Source organism: Podarcis vaucheri (assembly GCF_965113315.1).
Source record: "Podarcis vaucheri genome assembly, chromosome: 9".
Taxonomy (NCBI): domain Eukaryota; kingdom Metazoa; phylum Chordata; class Lepidosauria; order Squamata; family Lacertidae; genus Podarcis; species Podarcis vaucheri.
This window is the reverse complement of record NC_138767.1, coordinates 42,866,357-42,888,027: the sequence shown is the minus strand read 5'-3', so window position 1 is coordinate 42,888,027 and position 21,671 is coordinate 42,866,357. Positions and strand designations below refer to the sequence as shown.

At 40.9% G+C, this 21,671-nt stretch overlaps 1 protein-coding gene across 1 annotated transcript; it reads left to right on the top strand.

The window, feature by feature from the left end:
* On the top strand, positions 1 to 21,671 carry GASK1B (golgi associated kinase 1B). Its single transcript, XM_082237139.1, has 5 exons — positions 1 to 429; positions 1,267 to 2,627; positions 14,152 to 14,366; positions 17,492 to 17,718; positions 18,278 to 21,671. The coding sequence occupies exons 2-5, from the start codon at positions 1,658 to 1,660 to the stop codon at positions 18,483 to 18,485; spliced, it is 1,620 nt and encodes a 539-aa protein (XP_082093265.1). The 5' UTR covers positions 1 to 429; positions 1,267 to 1,657; the 3' UTR covers positions 18,486 to 21,671.

Here is a 21,671-nt window from a genome sequence, read left to right as displayed (position 1 = left end):
AAAGAAACAGACAGAAGGCTGTTCTTTTTGGAAACAAGACATCACACTGGGGTTTTCCAATGCAGAATTTAAAATAGCTTAAAAAATAATGACGAAAAGTTCATGTAAGTGTGTAGCAGTTATCTGGAAACAACCGCCCTGTACAGTCAGAGCATTCTGAAGGTCTGTAGACTTTGCAGTGAAATCTCCAAAACATGAGCTGTAGAGTCATGTATGACTTGTGTGTTCCAGGACTTTGAACACAGAAATACAGGTTTGGATAACTTGAAAGCTTGCTCCCTATTTTGTGACAGCTTGGATGGTCCTAAGAAAGATACTGCCCAACTGTGGATTTTGGATTTTTAAATTCTTTTTTGCATGGACCAGCACAGTTTCTTTTGTGTTTTTAAAAGAAGTTTTACTAGACAAAGACAGAGACAAGCTGTGTAGGTAAGATGCTTTTTCAAAATAATGAACTTATCATAATTGAACATAAGTGATTTCTTGTTCCACTGCAGGGTGTGTGTCTGCTTGTGTAATAAAGTTCACAGACTTGTACACATTTGTTTATTATCAATATAACTGTTGCTCTTGGACTTGTGTCTGTGTGTGTACACAAACATAAAGGCTTGCGAGCACTCACACCAATCTGCTGCAACAAGGAACAGCTTACAATTGTTATTTGCAGTAGCGTAGTTTTGTGAATACATCCAGACCATTTTTGGAGACACAGCTTATGTATGCAATTAATAGCAATGTACCTTTAACGCAGGGCCAGGAAGCATTTTAATAGTTGGCGGGTATGTTTAGCTCAAGTTAGGCCTAAGAGAATTATAAAATAATGTAAGCATGCCTGATTGGGGTAGGGTAGGGCAGCTAATGCAATATCTGAGCATAATTATAGGAGGCAAAAACGGTTTTATAAAACATCTTCCCTATCATTAGCATGGGAAGAGGAAACTCTGATTTCACTGACTCATGGAAAGGTCTCCTTTTCACAATTGTTATTACATGTTCAGTTATTGTAGATAATAAATTCATTTTGTGCTGTGTTTGGAAGGGTATTTTCATGGGTTTCTATTAATTTGATAGACATAATATTTGGCATTTTAATATCTTTTTTCCTTTCTGTGTGCATATAATATATACCCATATATATATGTGTATATATGCAGGTTTTGGTGTCTTCGGGTGTCTTCCCGTGTTATAAAGATTTACATGGGTTTAAAAATAACTCCACGAATGATGATGACTATAAAATGGTATTTATAATTCTCTCCTCTATAGCTCTGTGCCAGCCCAGAAGGGACTCCCAGACTTTTCCTACTGTGACTCAGTTAACTGTGTTTACACAGCCGACTCCATTCATTCTCTGAAACAAACTCACACCCTCTGTGGTGGCAGATAAGATTTTAACAGCTTGTTGGGACAGCCTGTCAGATTAATTACAACTGAACATTCACATTCCTTGGGCATTTCCAGTGTGTGTGTGTTTGTGTGTGTACACCACACATACACACACACACACACACACACACACACACACACACACACGAAGAGCTGGAAAAAGAGGAGGAGAAATCCGATAATTTAGAAGGCATGCATCATCACCATCATCATCCTAGCAGGCAACCAGTGAATTCCTAAGCTACATTCATCATGTTGATTCACTGGAGAAATGAGCTTCCTGGATCAGACATGCCAAATTTTAAACTGGTTCATTTGCTCTCTGTGCGCACCCCAGTTGCTAAGACTCTGGAGTGGCAGGTGCCCAAGGACCAGAAGGAATTTGTTGTTGGGCACAGCCTTTGTGATATATCTGGGGTTCCTTGTCAGCCAAGTAGGTCACATTGTCCCACAGCACAGAATGAGACCCCTGAAAGCAAATTCCCAGAATCTCCAAGATGCTGCGCAGACTCTTTCCCTCGAAATCCCATTGGATGACACCTTGTTGCTTTCTGATCTGGAAAGACCCCAGATGGGAACAAATGATACTTCAGCACTGCCCAATGTGGTGTATATCACCCTGCGGTCCAAGCGCAGCAAACCTGCCAACATCCGAGGCACCGTGAAACCCAAGCGAAGGAAGAAACAAACAGTACCTTTGCACGATGAAAATAAGGACCCATTGGTTGTCGCTGGCCAGGAGAAGAGCTTAATCCAAAAGCCACTTCATGGGACTAATAATTCTATGAATAAGAGGAGATCAGGAGCAGTCCCAGAGAGAGCAAGGGAGCACCAGGAGAAGTTCAAAGAGAAAGAAACACCCAAGAAAGACAAGAGACGTTGGAGACCTCTGGTAAGAGGAGCAAATGTTCAGCCCAGTGCTCTGGAGAGCAATATCAGGATGTACAGCGAAAGCCCACCATCATGGCTGAGCAAAGATGATATCTTAAGTATGCGTCATCTGGCGGATTCCAAAATAGAGAATATACAAGAGGCACCTTCTCAGTATGGAGTACTTCTGGTACTTGAGGGGGCTGCTATGGTTAACAGGTCAGCCAAAGGAGGTGTTTGCAGCCAAGGGCACTGTGGCCTCATGAAGAGACCTCTTGACATGAGCGAAGTGTTTGCCTTCCATTTGGACAGGATCCTTGGGCTGAACCGGACCTTGCCTACAGTAAGCAGGAAATCAGAATTTGTACAAGGTAATTGGTTTACATAATGGATAGGAACCCAGGGCATTCCTACCCCCACCCCCGGCCCAACTATTGGGCATGTGTGTTCAATAACCAGAAATAAATGCAGTAGAAATACCCTGAAGAGTAGAGTCAAAAGATAAACAGAAAATCCTTCAGATAAGCGAAAAAATGATTTCAGGTTTCCAGATAAACTTTTGCTCTTTGGAATGTATAAATATTCCAGGTATCAGCATGTATGTAAAATGGGGGGGGGGGAGACTCCAATTTTTGCTTGGTAATTAATGTAAAGCAGAGGGGGTGAGTATTTAGATTCATTATCCATAGTTAATATAAAAGTTGCAGAAAGTGATGAGAAGGGAAAACTGATAGTGTGGCAGAGCTTTGAAATTGTCATCAGATATAGCATACCACATCAGGGTTTTGGACAGGAGGCCTTGATTGGATTTTGGTTTTTTATACTAGAAAACTTTATGAGCCAAAGATAGTGTCCCTGATGGAGCTGTGCAATATCTGCTCACTTCTGTGGGCAAACTTGTGGATTTAATGGAAGATGTGAAACAGCAGTGCCTGGTGGTTTGTGTCCAGAGTTTAATTTAAGATACATCAGGCAGTTCTTCAGACTGATTAAGGTGAACTGTGGGGCCCTTAATATGATAAAAGCTAGATTTCTTCCAACACCACTGGTTCTCACAGATGCATAGCACCAACATTTTCTGTCACAGGCAGACTAGAGGACAATCAGCCATTAACTAGTCTCGATTCCTACTATCAATGTGAAAAGAAAAAGGGGGTGGGGGGGGGAGAGTAGCAAAGTCCCCAAAATTCAAACAATGAAAAAATATAACGATGACTTTGCTTTTAACTCTTTTTTTATTTCTCAGTGTGCCAAGGGAAGATTTGCTGAATATTTTAGGCATTGAACTTCAAGACTGCTTATATTAGGCGAATCTGGAAATGAAATGAAAATAAGACCAAAATAAAACCATCTTGGTATATATGTCTCATAGGCCACAGTTGCACTAAACTATGGCTTGGGCAGAAGTTTCAGTCAGAATAATGTAATATAGCACAGTACTGTAGTGATAGCTGGAAAAGGTAGCACTGCATTTTAATGAATCAGTGCTAAAACAGGCTTGCTATTTACGTTCTAATTTTGACCTAGAGCAATCGTTACTTTATTTTATACAAAGTCTGTTCCAGCATTAAAAGATGAGTAAAGGAAAAATAAAATGAAAATTCACTGGCAGCAGGCTGCCGAAAGCAGATAAAATAACAGTCTCTGGTTTATCTACATTTTGTAAGCTTTCCCAGTGGCAGACCCTGCGAGAGTGTCAATAGATTTCTCGGAGCAGCGATGTGCTTTCTTTGCTTGCTTGCAAGAGATATTCGGGTTAGCAGAGCATAGAAGGCACATTATGCATATGTTATTTTTAGTGAGAGCTTTTACTGCTGCAGAGCTTTCAGAAGGAATGAGGTAATCCATTTTAGGGATCCTGGACAGTGTGATCACACAGATGATTGACTGCAGGCCCCTTGTGGACAGCTCTTAGCCTAACGTTAGGAAGCGTTGCTTTCAGTCTGCATTATTATTCTAGATTGTCAGACTGAATTTCTCTTTCTTTTTCCCTTTCTTATTCTCGTGTTCTGTCCTTGGTGATGTTCCAGACATGAAGAGCTGTTGTTATGCAATGAGTAGGAGGAAGTGAATAGCCAGTTTTCATTTTGGTTATTTCTCGACAAACAGTTTCTTAGCTACAGATGAGATCAGAATGCGGAACAGCCACAGCTCACCACTTCCCCCAGAAATGTTCTAGATTTGAAGCATCCCCTTTTAACCATCAATAGTTACTGTGGACTTTATCCACACAACACAAGTCCCACTCAAATGAATGGGAGTTCTTCCAATGATCTCTAATGGGCCTTGTGTTGGAGAATCTTTTGTGGTGAAGTGGAAATAGACTATTGTTATTTTGGGGTCAGAGGCAAACCTGGGCCGCAATCCTGTACTCATTTAGCCTGACGCTAAGCCTCACTGAACTCAATGGGATTTCTTTCTGAGTATGCGTAGGATAGAGCTGTCAATTAGCTTTATTCACCAAGCTCTCTTGGACCCCCACATTTCTGTGATAGAAAAGCAGTATATACAAAACCCCCCACAAATGAGTACATATAAATCAAGAAAATCAAACACATGAGATAATCAATAAATTCTCATTTGGACTCTTCAGTTCTCTCTTATTCAGCAAATGTATTTCCAGGTGAGGTTACAGAAACATTTGTACCCAGTGACTTTCCCTGTCTGTTGAAATCCAGCTTTGGGGTTGACATCTCCACGCGATGTCTCCGTTTCAGCCTGCCTCAGCACCGATGTGATATATAAAGACAAATTTGCTGCCATGTTAACATCTCACAAAATAAGCTCCTCAAAGCTGTCATTCATTTGGTGGAAGCCTTTTTTCAGAGATGCACTTAGGAAGCTCATATAAAGCAACTTTCGCTTGCATCCCCCCTTGCTCCCCCCTTACCCCGCTCCTGCCTGAAGTCCTTTTCACATTTGACAGGCTAACAAAATGCACTCTGTTTGCAGTTGCCCAAATGAATTGTGAACCTTTCTAAATCAAGAGAATTAATTCACATTGTTCTGTGACACGTCTGCATTATTAGAAGGGAAAGCTGACTCCTGACAACTTTCCCCCCTAAGATTCATTACTGTTGACAGATCAAAATTTATAAAGGCATGGGGGCTGCAAGAGAGGGAAGCCTCCCATAGTTCTGACTTGCAAAGCAAACAAACCATAATTCGTAATGTCAGTTGCAAACTTGCTGCTTTTGTCCCTGAGCTCACATGTGATGTTGGCTGAATGAAGGCCCTTCATCCCAAGGGGGGTGGGGCAGTGGAGGAGGATGAACAAATAGGTATGTATTAAGGGAGACAAACTTGCAGCAAGTGCATAGATCCAATTCCTCAGCCATCTGTGTTTGCTGAGCCTGGATTGTGAGCAGTGGCAAAGATAAGAATAAAGGTTTCTAATATATGTATACTTTGGGTGGAATAGGTCCAGGAGTCAAAGATCTGTTTGGGGCTTTATTTGGTTGGTTGGTTGGCTGCCCCCAGATCTCTACGTTTTAAAAGAAGAGAGTGCATGGGGGAAATTGTTTGTTATAAAAATGTCCAAACCTTAGAGGAACATGGTTCTCTGGATCTCAGCCTGAGGAAATATGAAAGCAGGAGTTTTTATATATTGTATATTTTCTTTTATCTTGCTGCTTCCTCACAGCAACCTGTGGGTGCTGGATTAGGTTGAGAGACAGGGGCTGTCCTGAGGTTACCTAAGGAGTGTCAAACTGAGTAGAAGTCTGAACCTGCTTCTCCTTGGGTCTACTCCAGCACCCAGGTTTGATGCTTTTACTTAGCAGAGCCACTCATTCGTAAGGAAGGAAAAGATTCCACTTTAAAGGAGGGCTTTCTATTAATGGTGAAATGAATAATCAGGGAAATGATGGATGTGTGGGGAGAACTATGGGGTGTGTGTAAATGTGAGGGAAGCCATCCTGAGGGCCACTTGGGCAGAAAAGTGGAATTAGCATGGGGGAATTAAAAGCAAATAATAAAATAAGCTGTACAACAGGAATGTCAAGGCACAAAAAGATTCCGGACATGCAGAGTATTTTACTATTTATAGCTCTATGTTCTGCAACATGGACTTGATTTGGCAAAGGCCTCTTTATCCACCAACAGAGCAAGTCACTGAAATGGTGAAGACACAGGTTTCTTTGGCGGTGTTGAAACACAAATGTTGTCAGGAAAAAAAGCTGGTGGCAAGAGTTGGGAATAGCTAATAGCTTGGATCCAAGGGAATTACAAGCAAGTTCCTCTTCCTCTGCAGTACCCCGTGGCCCTATTCCTGAATTCCATTCCTTAATAATTGGGAACTTTGGGGGGACAGTACGGGATGTTGCGCTTCATGGAGTAGGGGGAGTGGCAGAAATTGAGTGCCACCATTAATGAGTAGAAGAGCCATCCACTTGTTCAACAGCAGGTTTTGCTCCAATCTGTGATTATTTTCAGATTGGAAGGTATTAACTATGGCAGTCTTCACTGCCACACTAGATCCTCTTGCCTTGTGATCCTCTCTAGTCAAATGCGCTGCGCAGGGTTTTGAACCTGTGAAGAGAGTTGGCTGTAGCGATGTTCACACATTACACTTGACAAATGTACTATCTAAATGTACTACTATTATGTGCCTACTAGTTTAGCTGTACTCATGGACAGTTATCCACCCGTTAATGTTCAACGACTCTCCAGTCTGCGTACATAGCAACTGAGCTCTGCAAATCACCACGTGTACCTTCTGTCACACAAACACTTGTATGTGTGTAGAATCAGCTTGCATCTGTGTTCACTGTAACATGTGAACAAGCCCTGTTGGACGAGAGCTAACAAAACATCTTAAGCTCTCTTAGAAACATTGCCTCTGTTCACGTCCTCTGCAGACGAGTGAGAAGCAGAACTTTAACCCTTGCTGTTGCTGGCAAAAGTACCACAGCAATGCTGGCTAAGGAACGAGCTCATATTCAGAGTTGCCTTCATCTGAAATATACTTAGTATGGAAGAGCATCTGACTGACTTTTAGCCTCATTGTGTTTGCTCACTCCGTAATTGGTCTTGTACCAACAGAGGCTGGGAACTTGGCCCAGACAGAAGGGGAAGCTCCATTGATTCCATTTACCATGTTACTCTAGCGATCGCCACATGCTGATAAGCATAGTCAGAGTGCCGCCTTTAAAAAAAGAAGCAGTAGCCGGCAAGCAACGTGTTTACGATGTTGTCCCCCCCCCCCCGCTTAAAATTGGACGTCATCATTATGATTAATGTTTGGGCAAAGGACAAGGAGAAAACCTGTCCTTGCTGAAGTATTCAGTTTTATTGCACCCCCTGGATCAGATTTAACTGCATTTGTTCACAGCTTGCTTTCATATCCTGATATTTAACATACGGTAATTACCAGGGGCCAAAGGAATAATAATAATAATAATAATAATAATAATAATAATAATAATAATAATAATAATTTATTATTTATACCCCGCCCATCTGGCTGGGCTTCCCCAGCCACTCTGGGCGGCTTCCAAAAAAATATTAAAATACTATAATACATCAAACATTAGGAAGGAAGATTGAGGTAGATGTGTTGTTGTTTTTTCAAGTGCTGTAATACTGTGTGTACTATTCTGGTCACTTTACCTCAAAGAGGATGTTGTAGAACTGGAAAAGGTTGAAAAGAGAGGAACCAAAGTGATCAAGGGACTGGAACCACTCTCTGAGGAATGGTTACAACAGGGGTAACCAACCTGGCACTCTCTAGAAGCTATCGGAGACAGTCTCTCCTCATCCCTGACCAGTGATCATGCAGGCTGGGAGTCCAACAATATCTGGAGACTCCCACCTTGGCTTCTACTGGGTCACAGCACATGTTTGTTGGTTTTTAGTTCAGAAAAAAAAGATGAGTAAGGAAAGAAAATGATAGAAGTGTGGAAGTTGCGCATGGTGTAGAGAAAATGGATAGGGAGACGTTTTCCCTCCCTCTTCCACAATACTAGACCCTGAGGGCATGCAGTGAAGCTGAACGTTGGAAGATTCAGGACAGACAAGAGACAGTACTGCTTCACACTCCACACAGCTACACAATGGAATTTGCATCCATAAGATGTAATGATGGCACGATTTAAAAGTGGATTGGACAAATCAGTGGAGGACAGGGCTATCAGTGACTACTAGCCACAATGGTTATGTTCTCCCTCCACTATGAGAGGCATTATGTTTCTGAATGCCAACTGCTGGGAGTCACAAGTAGAGAGAATGCTATTGCACTCAGCCCTGCTTGCAAGCTTCCCTTAGGCATCTGGTTGGCCACTGGGTGACTAGGATACGGAATTATATGGGCTTTTGACCTGATCCAGCAAGGCTCTTCTTATATTCTTATATTTGTGTACCCCACAGAAGAAGCTATAGGTCATATCGGTAATTATTTTTTCCCTCCTGCATGTCTTGGGCTGGCCCTGCTAGCTTTGTATTGTGACAAGGGATGGGTGAATCTGTCAATTTCAGTATTTCTCAGTTTCTCAGTTTCGCACTCCATATTTCTACATCAGTTTGTGATTTATTTATTTTTTAAAAAACTAAGCCTGCATGAAAATTCATCAGTATTTTGATGCAATTTTCTCCCAATATACAGTGCACATCTTTGTGTGCAATTTTGCCTAATCTACAAAAGTTTGCAAAAAAAAAATCACCTTATATAGTGCATATTTGAATGCCGTTTTTCATGAATACATACTTTTTGTATGCATACTTAACCCTGGCATTTGCATTTTGTACATATTTCTTGGCACGAGAATTGCATTGCAAAATTCAGAGACAGTATGTGTTGATTTCCAAAGATGGCTGTTTCAGTTTGCATATTGATTTGAAAGTGTGGATGACGTAGGTTCATCTATAAATGCAAATGGAATTGAATCTCTCTCCCATCCCAAATTGTGAGCTGCTAGGATTTTGCTAAACCTTCACAATACATGAATTGTGAATGCGCTGTGCTTAGTTTGGTGGGTCTTAATATTGTGCAGGTCTGGGTTACAATATTACTCCTCCTTAAATTGGAAAACCTGCTTCGTACGACAGATTTCCCATGCCCTTTGTTTGTTAGTCTGGACTTCATAGAATTTCCCCTTTCCAACTCCAGAATATGCAGCCAACATCCTGTGATTCACATTTGCCATGCAAGTGGTATTACACTCTGCAGTAACTAGAGAAGTCACTATGGCACCCTTGATTCATGCCCCCATCTTTACTTGCATAGACTTGCAGGTCTAGGATTGATATCCTGGGAGATGGTTGTCTGTATCAGTGACTTTCTCAGCTGCAATTTTTTTAATGTGTCCAGATGCAAGGGAAGGCAGGGGTCTACTATAACAGAAGAAATAATTTTTGAATGTATGGCTAGCTACACAAAAGGCTACAGTTTACATCGTTCCCTGCCTGCGAACTTAACAGGATGTGAGGCATACTGTCATGGTTTCACAATGGAAATGTCTATGGCAGCAACTCTGGGGTTTTAGCAAGGGCTTTTCGGTTCCTCTTGCCTTTTTACTTTGCTTAGGCCACTCCCAAAATCTTACTGATGCGTTGCCATCCTTTACAAGTGTATGCATGGACCTCTGAAAGCAACTTTAGTTCTGAATCCTTTGGAGGTTTTATAGTCTGTGGCTTAATAAGTCTTGTGTTTGAAGAACCAGGTGACTCAACCTGCAGAAGAGAACATGGCTTTAAGGGAAAAGCCTTTAAGGGAATTAAAGCCTTTAAGGGAAAAGAGCCAGGCAAGAGTTCTCTAAGGTGATTTTTTCATGTTCTGACTATGTAGCAGAATGTAACAAAACTGCAATTCTTACATTAGGAAATCTGGAGGATACATTAGTGTAGGCGAGGCACTAAGTTGCTATGGAGATGGAAACCAAGTTAGGTAAAAATAGCTGGTATGTCAGCAATGCTGTGTTTATCACCAAGCTAGTAATTCTGCATTGCGCTCTCTCCCTCTCCCTCTCCCTCTCCCTCTCCCTCTCCCTCTCCCTCTCCCTCTCCCTCCCCCTCCCTCTCCCTCTCCCTCCCCTCCTTCTCTCCCCTCCTTCTCTCCATAGTTTTATTTCTTGCTCAACTACTTACAGGACATGAGTTAGATCATCTGTTGTGCAGATGGCCCCAGCTTCACTCCCTGACATCGGGTAGGGATGAGAAATCCTATGTGTCACTGTGTGAGTCACTGCTAGTTGGTGTAGACAATACTGAACTAGATGGACCAGTGACTGACTCAGTATAAGGCAGCTTCTTCCTATGTTCCTATGACCTCTGTGTGATCCATATGCTGCATGGTTTTTCTAATGGAAATGGAGAGTCAAAATGGTGGGATGGTGGGAGGTTGGGTAGAGGTTCCAGGTTCAGTGCAGAACAAGCATTCCCATGGCTGCTGTAATAGCTTTTCCTACCCAATCCTGGGGCATCTCAAAACAGCAGGCCACAGAGTTGCCATTTCCTTTTCATTCCCCGCCTACAGTGTGGCTGGATGCTAATGGAGTCTGCTTGCTGGGAGGACCGGTATATGTGTGTGGGAGCTTAATGCCTTCTGCTTCTAGCTCAAGGTTTATATTATATAAGCTGAGGCTAAATAAAATAGATGACATTCTTTGAGGTGAGAGACATGGCCTTTCAGTCACACCGGCTGGTAGATCTGCTATGTGAGCTGTTGGGTCATTTATCTAAACATTTATATTTGCTGTTTCTACTGAGGGGATTCCTTGTTCACTCGAGGGATCCTTTAATGTAGCTGTGACTTAGGACCCCTCCAGACAGGCGTTTTATTTTGAGAGTCTTCTTCAACTTGCTCTTGACACAATAATAGTGAAATAATGGTGGATTTATTCTGCTTTCATTTGTAATTCTTCCCCAATGCTGCCTCATTATTGCTGCCCAGAGGAACTGTAGTGCAATGAAAGCAGGACAAAAAAACACAAATATTTTTGTGTATAAAATGTTATGGGGTGCTTAGTAGGAAGTTGCAGGATATGCACTGATAGGAGATGAAACAGTGTGGCTACACCAAAACCTTTGCAGAATTGAAAGCAGCAGCACATATGACTACCCTGGTAACATCATGAGCACAAAGAATCATGGATGTACAATAAAAAGACCTGGCAGAATTCTTAATCAGTAGAAAATGTATTGCAGTATGGCTAAAGATTTCCATTAGGATGGGCTGCAGAAGAAATTATTTTTCTGTTCATTTTATTCACATTATAATATGACACTCAATGTCTTCCAGCTTTGCCCCTCCTGTATTTCTTTGGACAAGGTTTATTTGTTTCAGTTGAGTCTGTTTTGGTGGAGCACATTGCAGATAGCACTGTTTGGGATGATTGATGTTTGCTAGGTCTGTTTCCTGTGAATCACACACATTTCCGCTGATTCACCTTAGCTGCATTTTGTTCTTTCCAAATGGCAAGTTTTCACATTTGTTCAAGACAAAACTTTTGTCTCTCTGTCTCTCTCTCTTCTATCCCCCTTCCCTATCATGAGCCCATGGGAGGAAGCAAGTAAAAAGAAAAACAGGAAGGGCTTCACGTGAGGAATGTGCTTTTGTAAAGCAAGACTGGGTCAATGTACAGAGGAGAGGAATAAGGAAGACATGTGCTTCTCTGATTTGCAGGGAGAAAAACAGCCCATGATCTGTGACTATAGACATACTGGCTGGTTTGGCTAGAAAGTGGGGGAGGAGACGGGGATGTACTTTGATCACTAGACAGAGCAAGCCCTTCCTCACCACCCTCCTTTAATCTCCTCATTCCAAATGCCCATTCATATACCTGATGTGACCCAGCTGGGGAAAAACGCTAGGGAGGGAAAAGCTGTAGGTCATGACTGGGGGCAAAGGGAAAGGTGTGATATAAATGTAATAATGAAAATAAGCCAACAGAAATCTGTGCCGTGGCTGAACCACTTTGGAAAGCTGGTGTGAGCTAATATGAGATAATTCTCTTCTACACATACAAATCCTCCCTGAAAACTGGAGAGAAGCTTCCAGCCTAGCCTCCTCCCACACACCTAGGCTTGTTTATGTAGGGAAATGTTTTTCACAGGGAGTATTCTCTGTTCTGATCATATATGGATTGGAAGTTGGTGGACAAGACTCATTTTAACAGTGAAATGGGAGAGAGGTTTGCTGATGCTTTCCTTCTCTCACAGCTGACTACGCACAGTCATTTGCTCCAAATGCTTTTCTTCCTTTCCATAGCAGAAGTAGGCAGGAAAGAGAGAGACAAATGCCTGGAGAATGAGACTGAGAGAATCTAAGGTAAAGTGGGGTTGGGCATCAGGGAAGGAAGGCTCAGTGTCCCTCTCCTGCACATTTCTTTTATGTTTGTGATGCCATTTGCTCCTGTGTGGCTGGGCCCACCACCACCACACTTCCAGTTCACAATAGTAAGAAAATGCAAGCATGGTGTGGCGGGCATCCAGTTCCAACTGGGACCACAGTGGGGGCAACGGGTTTAATCCCCCCTCTCCCCACATCACAGCTCCAATCCAGCTTGAGGCTTTCCTAGCTGGCTTATTGCTTTAAGACAAAACTGTTATATTGGACCAAATTAATCCATTGTGCTCTCAGGGTTCCATCCTCATGTGGGAAGTTGGAAAGGTATAATCAAGTTAAGTTTCTTTCAGGAAGGTCAGATTAGGCATGGTCAAGGCTGGTCAAATCTAGTTGGGCAAGGTACCAGCCAGCAAGAATCAGGACCCTGGACAGCTCCTAATGGGCCTTGCTAACTGAGCTATGAAAGATGTTGCTCCAACAGGGCACCATCTGAAGCCAGTTGTTTTCCTTAAAGGGCCTTTGCCTGATGTTGTATCCTTTGACTTTTGCGTGGTGTGTGTCCTAGACTCTAGGAAACAGAGGAACTGTTCAAGATGGTTTCCTGAGTCCAAGGAAAGAGGTAGGGGCCATATCCTTTGGTTGGGAGGGCATGGGAGAAGCTACTGCAGGTCCTGCCCTGGGAAAAGTGGATTGGACCTCATCCTCATCTGAACACTGTCAGGGATCATGTCACAAACTATGTCCAGTCTGGCCCTTGGGTACCCCTTGAATTCTGTGGGAGGGGGAAAGCAGACACCCACCACTTCATGTTTAGTCTGATCTTGAGAACTAGGCATAGTCACCTCTGCTTCCAAATGCAGAGCTAAGCAGATTTTAAAACATACGCTTTCAAATGTGTTCTGTATAATGTATGCACCATGCACCAAGAATGCATGAAAGCACTCTGTGCCATGTGTCTAGCTTTTATCTTGGGTAGCCTGAACAATCTCATTGTAGGTTTACCTTTGGGAGTGATTCAGCCACATATTTTTTATACATCCTGCCTCTTTTAAGACATTGTAGTTACAAAATCATACATCGCTAAACAGGAAAAAAATCCCAAAGTGGTAAAGATGAAGCTATAAATCTATTTGTTATAAGATGGAATTCATGGCTTGCTCATGCATATATCATTTAATGACGACGCTCTCATAAACGAATATTGCTTTGTTGAAATTGAATGTGCTACAGAGATTTACATCAGCTGCTGACCTGTCAAACCACTTCTAATCTATTTAATATATCTTCTCATAGAGATGGATTTTTTTAAGCGGTTTGTAGCATAAAGTCAGCAGTTATTCTCAGACAATGATGATAATTATAATGTCCAGGGTTCTTCCTTTCCTGTGGTGGCTTCCTTTACATGTGGAGTATGACCACATTAACCAAAGGAAGTCAAATCATTGCTGATTTCTTATTCATCCTACCACATCTTTAGAATACCTCTTTAAAAAAACATGTGTGGAAAACTACTGTGATTTTAGGAAATGCCTACAGAATGATCAAGGGTTGAAAAATGCAAATCTTAAGTACAATTAATGGCTTTGTTTGGTCTTTTTATTTTTTCTCATTAGATGATCAACCATGTCCTATTATTCTTTGGGATACCTCCTTGGCTCAGACCGATAATGAGACACACTCATCATTGAAGCTAACATGGGGGGCTTACAAGCAACAATTAAAGCAAAAGTGTTGGCAAAATGGCAAAGTACCCAAAACAGAGTGGGGATGTACAGATATCCATCACTATGAGTGGTCCAAGATGGCACTACTTGATTTTCTTTTACAGGTAAGGCAAATGGACTTATTGCCAGTATACAGGATTAATTATAGCAACACAGTTTATTGAATAAACTATTTATATAAAAAAATGATAGTGGTGAGGGAGCCACATTTGAAACATCTGCAATGCAAAGGTGTTACAGAAATTAGAATTCAAAACAAAGTATGATAGAGAATTCTTACCCAGGGGGCAAATGGTTGACATGTCCTAGCCCTTCCACTATAACTCACTTACTTTAGTAAATTCTGGTCCATTTGTGTCAAGGCTTTACTCTTAAGAACTGCAAAGTCCTTGTGTTCCTGACTAGGGCGGAAGTAGCAATGTTAGGTCGCAGGCTTGGCAATTCAAGCACATCATTATGAAACTGTCTAGAGCTTGAAATTCTCAGAGTTTTACCATGATCCACAGAGCAACTCCTTCCCTACCCCTGATCAAATAATGACCTTGTAGGGGAGTCACCTTATTCATCTCATTCATCTAAGTTCTTACAAGGTAAGATTCCTCACTTTGTAAGCCCAGAACAGGAGGCTGTTTATGGATGAACAGTTTTATACACAACAGTATGGGAAAATGAAAGCAACCACAAGAACAAGCTATAGGGTGGAGTCATAGCTCCAACCCATAGAATGGGAGGCAATGTTTAATTCTATCATTACCTATTACTACAAGGAAAATCATGAAATAGGCCTGGTTAGGTATCCTTAAATAAATATACTATCCAGAGCATGTGATGCTGGCAACAAGGCACTATTAGAGTTCCGTTTCTATACATGCAGCTTTCAGTCATTCCATTGGTGCAAATCCAGGAGAAGGTTCTGGTTGTCTGTAACTTCTAGTTACATGTATAAATTGTCCTTTGATTTCTAAAATAATTCAGCTTTCTGCACACTTGTAAATTGCAGAAATCATTGAGTTGCTGGTTTTCATAATGGCGCGTAGGTAGTACATACAGTATTTAAGTATAATTCATATGCAAACACTATAGGTATGGCTATTATAGGACATTGATTTCGAAACTAAAAATAGATTGTCACGTCTAATGTCTCTCAGTATATCCCTGAGTATGTCATGCTTGGCACCCAACTGAAAGTCACGGTATTTATTGTACGGATACTAAACATAGCAACAGCCATACAGGAATAGCATAGAGACTGTAGCAGTCTCAATGTGTTCATGTGGAACCATTAATATTTCTCTCTCAGTAATGGAGTATATAGTAAATGGTCTTCTCTCTAGGGAACCGCATTTAAGCCACATTAACTTTGAAATTTAGGGGCCTGTAGCGTAAACACTTCAGCTTAGCAAAAAGCATGGCACCATTATCATTATTCAGAAATAGTAGCTGGAGTGTGTTGGTAAACTGAAGCAGCCATAGCAAGATGAAAGGACACAGAGTATGGATTTATGTTTGGGGAAGAGCACATGCTGAGTTTACCACACTGAAATTTAAGGAAGCGAATGCTGGAAGAAAGACCTGCTCCCTGCTGCAAGGCCCATTTCCACCTGGCTTAGGGGGCAGAGCCCAGACTCACTTTGAAGAGTTAAAAGAGGCTCCTAGGAGGCCACTGGGACATTGCTGGAACAACTCTTGGGTTGGGGCAACTGGCTAAAATGTTTTAAACTGTTCTAATTTTGGTTCCTCTGTTTTATTTTTGTTGGGTTAGTGTTGGTTAAATGTTTAGTTGGGGTTGGCGGTTATTATAATTTGGGTATAACTGTAAACTGTTTATTGTTGTTGTTCGTTTCTATTGATTTATTGGTTTGTTTGTTGCTTGTGTGACAAGGGACGCGGGTGGCGCTGTGGGTTAAACCACAGGGCCTAGGACTTGCCGATCGGAAGGTTGGCGGTTTGAATCCCCGCGACGGAGTGAGCTCCCGTTGCTCGGTCCCTGCTCCTGCCAACCCAGCAGTTCGAAAGCACGTCAAAGTGCAAGTAGATAAACAGGTACCACTCCGGTGGGAAGGTAAACGCCGTTTCCGTGTGCTGCTCTGGTTTGCCAGAAGCGGTTTAGTCATGCTGGCCACATGGCCCGGAAGATGTATGCTGGCTCCCTTGGCCAATAAAGCAAGATGAGCGCCACAACCCCAGAGTCGGCCATGACTGGACCTAATGGTCAGGGGTACTTTTACCTTTACCTTGTTGCTTGTGTAGGATATTTTGTTTTTAAATGTTTGATGTTTTGTTGTGTTTTTATATATATTGTAAGCCACCCAGAGTGGCTGGGGGAACCCAGCCAGATGGGCGAGATATAAATTATTATTTTATTATTAATAATAATTCAGAGGAAATTAATGACACAAGTAGTGCAACATTTCAGAATGGTAAATTGCTATTTGGTCAGATAGTACTGCTACTATTAATGCTGCACAACTTGCAACATGATCTAGTCTCCCTTTGTATCCTCCTCACTCTCTTCCCACATACCCTTGTGCATGGGAGCTGATTGCCACTGACCTCTTCCCCTTTGATTGACATTCCAGGCATACACAAATGGGCAGCTCTTTGGACGAGAGTGTTGCAAGCATTCAACTGTACCTAAGTGGCTGCATTGGGCCCAAACAAACATATCCTTGCCAAGAAGGAATGATAATAACAAACACGAACATGCCAAAAATTGTACACGTAGAAGCAATCATGCTGAGTATGGAATATATAGGTATCCTGTAGACCACATGCCATATATTATAAGAGCTGAGCGAAACATATTTCAGGAAACTTTTATTTTTTGCAGGCCATATGCATGTGTGCTGGGAATATGAGTGTCACAACTCTAGGTAGTTGTCAAGTGCAAGTTTCCTATACATTTGTATATGCCTGTCTTGTCTTCAAATGTTAATAAGGTTCTGGGAATGCTAGGGTCTATTTTTTTCCTGTAACATGTGAAACAGCTCCTCTACAGAGTCAGAGAAATGGTACATGTAACTGACTCTTCTCAGGCCTGGAAAGCAACTCTCCAGGGAGTCAGGGAGTAGCAGCTCTGTATGAATTAAGGATTTTAATTTACGGTATTTCTAAAGCTGATGAACAGTTATGATGCCTCACGTTCACATGTGCTTTGGTGGCATCCCATACACCTGGTAGATGTTTTCATATGATTGCATCTTGATGATTTACCTGAATTCATTCTCAGATCTACCATCGCTTGGACAAGAACTGCTGTGGGTTCAAACCACGCAAAGAAGATTCCTGTGTCCAGAAAGGATTGAACCTGAATTGTGATGACCAGGATAACATTGATTTGACACACATTATCCAGAGAAAAGATGATCCAAGGCATTTGGTCTTTATAGATAATAAAGGTTACTTTGACAGAAGTGAAGAAAATCTGGATTTCAAAATATTACAAGGCATAAATGAGTAAGTTCTATAATATACCAGCAATGTGTATAGGGTGGGGAGCTTCCTGGCCAGCCAAAGGCTGAATGCAGATCTCCAGGCCTCTCTGTCTGGCCATATATTGGCATTAAGCAACATGGCTGGGGAGCTGTAAGAACACTGGGGTTACGTTTAGTGATGTGGACTCTATGCATTATCCCTTTCCATGTGGATAATTGTGGGCTCTTGACCTTGATGTCTCTCACTACACTATGATTAATCACTGTCCTTTCCTCTTCATGCCTACCTTCCTATATACAAAGCATATTATACGTAGATCTCACAAATATTGCTCATTGCTGTTCCTGTTCCAGCTCTGCTTCTTGAATCTTCAAGTCTTTCACTGGTCTCACCACTCTTGCTACCTGCTTTTTGCTTCTCACTTGACATACTTCTTTTGGGGAGGACTGAATTCACCTTGCCTCTTTTACGTTTACTACAAGTGAAATAATGATGTATAAAAATAGGAAAGGCTTAAATCACTGACAAAAAAGCATTCCTGTGAAATTTGATCAGAGGTGACTTGTTTGTTTACTTGCAGGTTCCCTGAATCGGCAGTCTCCGTGCTGAAAAGTCAGCGTTTGCGAGAGAAGATTCTACAGTCTTTGTTCCTTGACAGAATTTTTTGGGAAAGCCAAGGTGGTCGTCAAGGCATTGATAAATTAATTGATGTGATTGAACAGAGGGCCAAAATTCTTCTTACTTACATTAATGCTCATGGGGCAAAAGTACTGCCAATGAATGAATGAAGGCTCAGTCCTGTGCACACTTACATGGGAATAAGAAACACTGCACACAGCAGGACTTACTTCTAAGTAAACACACATAAGATTGTGCTGAATGGGGGAATGAGAAAAAAAAACTAGTTCTAATGAAAGGGTCACAGAGTTTCATCAAATAAGAAACTCAGACAGGCACACCTGATGTGAAACTTGTTGACAATACTTTTAATTTATAAAGCACACATGAACAAATGTTCAAACATTTTTTAAATAGGTATTCTCTAAAGGAGCCTGAGATGTAAGCATCTGAAATCACTTGCTTTATAAACCATTCATATATCTATTTTTGTTTCTACTTTGGACACCAATAATATATGGTAGAAGTTTCACCATTTATTTGATTTCAATAGATGTTGCTCACTTTAGGGGAAAAAACATCTTAGACTACTTATTTCAATGGGACTGTTCTAAAAAAAGTGGTTTTTAGGATCGCTGCAGACTAGCTTCAGAAAAACATTTATAGAAGGATTTTTTCTGTTTCTTTCCAACAAAAATAGCAGATCCCAACTGCTGTTGATATTTCTGTATGTGTCAAGTATTGTTTAGTAAAAAGACCAAATTCAGTGTTCTTGGAATTAGGAGTACGATATTTTATATTTAGTTTTTTTAAAAAATAAGGAAACATGTTATCCATTGAACTAAGCAGATGTTTCATGGTTAGGTTTCATACTTGCTTTTGAGGTTCTTTTTAGAACTTGCCTACAAACTCTACCATTGTTCAAAAATTCTGCAGAGAACCGTCTACCTTTGTTTAGCTGTTTAATCAATGAAATCAGGTTTTCAGTATGTAAAATACTGGCAATTGTAATTTTAGTTCTTGAGAATTCTATGATATCATAAAACATGACTTTGAAGACATTCCTTCCAGTTAATATATTTTTAAGAATACTGATAAAACCATAATTAAAAGGGACATGAATATCGGTATTGTCACTAGTATGGAAGCTTGACATAAAGCATTGTGTTCTGGTTTTTCAATCTCATTGTTAGCATATAGGCTTTGAACTCATGATGGGATGGAGGCAAATGCACCTCTAGTATCCTGGAGACAGAGTCTGCCTCAAGAGTCTTTAGTATTTGTATAGCTTCATATTGACCAGCTGCATTGTCCTGTGTCTCACCAAAGAATCCTAAAATGTATAGTTTGATGAGTGTGTTTTAAAGTATAGATTAACCAACCTAAGTCTCTGGGTCATAGGTTTCAGGTCGTACAGAATCTCATTCTCAGGTGGTTGCCCTTTATTCATTCAGGTGCAAATGACAGAAGGGCTTGGCTGAAACTGCATCAACAGAAAGCATAAAACCAACCTCACCCCACAGGCCACAACACCACTGCAATATAAGTTCTCAAAGTAGCTTCCCCCCTGTTGTTCTTTGTATGAGAGATTGCAATCACTCCTGTATCTAATTATACACACGCATGATGGCGGCATGCTGAATGTAAATGATTGAATAGCTCATATTATGATGGCCTGTGTTTGTCCCTGAAAGAAAACCACCCTTTTTTTGTATCCATAAATCCAGCCCTGTGTTTTGTGTGCCAGTTTCCCTAACTGTGGCTTGTTCTAAACAAGCACTCGCCACAGGCATTTACATGCTATTACATTTTTTCCCCTGCTCACCTTAACTGCTGGGGCAAGGGTGACAGCTAAATTAAGCAGCAGGCTTTTATTCCAGCCTGGGAAACGGGACAAAATGAACTAAGAAACAAAGCTTTCCCAGGCAAACACGGAGCAGCGTACACTTGTTTCAGTCACTTATTTTGTAAGAATCTGTATCAGGCTACTTTCCATTTATGGGCACATGGGATCAGACATATTTTCACATTCCAGACTAGTCTGAAGCAATGGGAGTAGCAAAGAATCCAAGCTCTTTTGTGTGGGAGAAATATTCAAGAAAAATATTGGGTGAAATGCCAACTTTTAAACAACTCTGAATATTTTCATAATTATAAAATCTAGGGAAGTTTGCTGGCTGTTCTCACGCTAAGGAATCCCCTGCTTTCTCTTGCTGCAAATGATAAAACAGGTCTGTTCAGATCCCCATTGCAGTGCTCACTTATTTACAAAACTGTGTTTATTGTTGTTTTTTACATTAAGGAGAAATGCTCCAATTTGGAGCTCAGCATTACACACACGAAACACCCCCCCAATCGTTCCCATCCAGTTTAATAGAGACTTGTGAATAAATTCTTTTTGCACACTTGGTGCTAGGAGTCTTTGCATATACTGGAGAGATGGGTGTTCATTCCTCCATGCTCACAGTTTACCCAAGGAGACAAGGCTAGATAAGAAACAGTCCCTTCTTATGTCTGAACTGGCAGACACCAGAAATTATAATCAGACTCTGAACTTTCTGGGACTTATCTTTGTGGTCAACATGGAACCTGACCTGAATGTGCACTGTCCTTTTAAAACACATTGTATTAGACCATCAGTATAATGAAATTTTAATGAAACTCTTGCTGGCAAACATTACTGTAAAAGATGAAGTGTATTGAGAGCAGGCAACTCTATCCTCTATCTAGAAGAAAGCATGTATAGAAATTAAATAATGAAAGTAAAAACCAAGCAAACATGTATTTGAAATATTAGCAAGACACACTAGAATATTAATACAGAGTAATGTGGATTGTGTTGTTGGTAACAACTTTGCAGTTGATTCCATCTATGTTTGTGCTTTGAATTTATGTATATTTTTGCAGCATTAGCATATTTCACTTGCACTGTTGATGTTAAATATACTTTTGGTTTTATAAGAGGATTTTAAAAAATGTCTCTGCTGTTGTCTTGGTAAAAAACACACAAAAAACTAAAAACAGTATTTCACAGCTTTATAAATATTGGATGCTTTGAAGTAATTATATTAACTCTATTGAAAAGCACAGGTCGCTAATTTATTTTTAAACTTGAATAAGCTTAGCTTAGAAAAACAACCCAAGATAGATTATGAAACCTTGTTTGATGGAAATATTTTTAGTTGTTTATTCATTTGACTTGTAATGGTTGCCAATATCTTGCCTTTAAATATATCCTCTGGGTTTTTCTGTGCTTGCTCTTCCAAACATATTTAGGTTCAAAGCTAATCTTGTGTATTTGAGGTGGAAAGCAATGGCAATAACTTCAAACAACATAAACTGGCTGATGCTCAAAA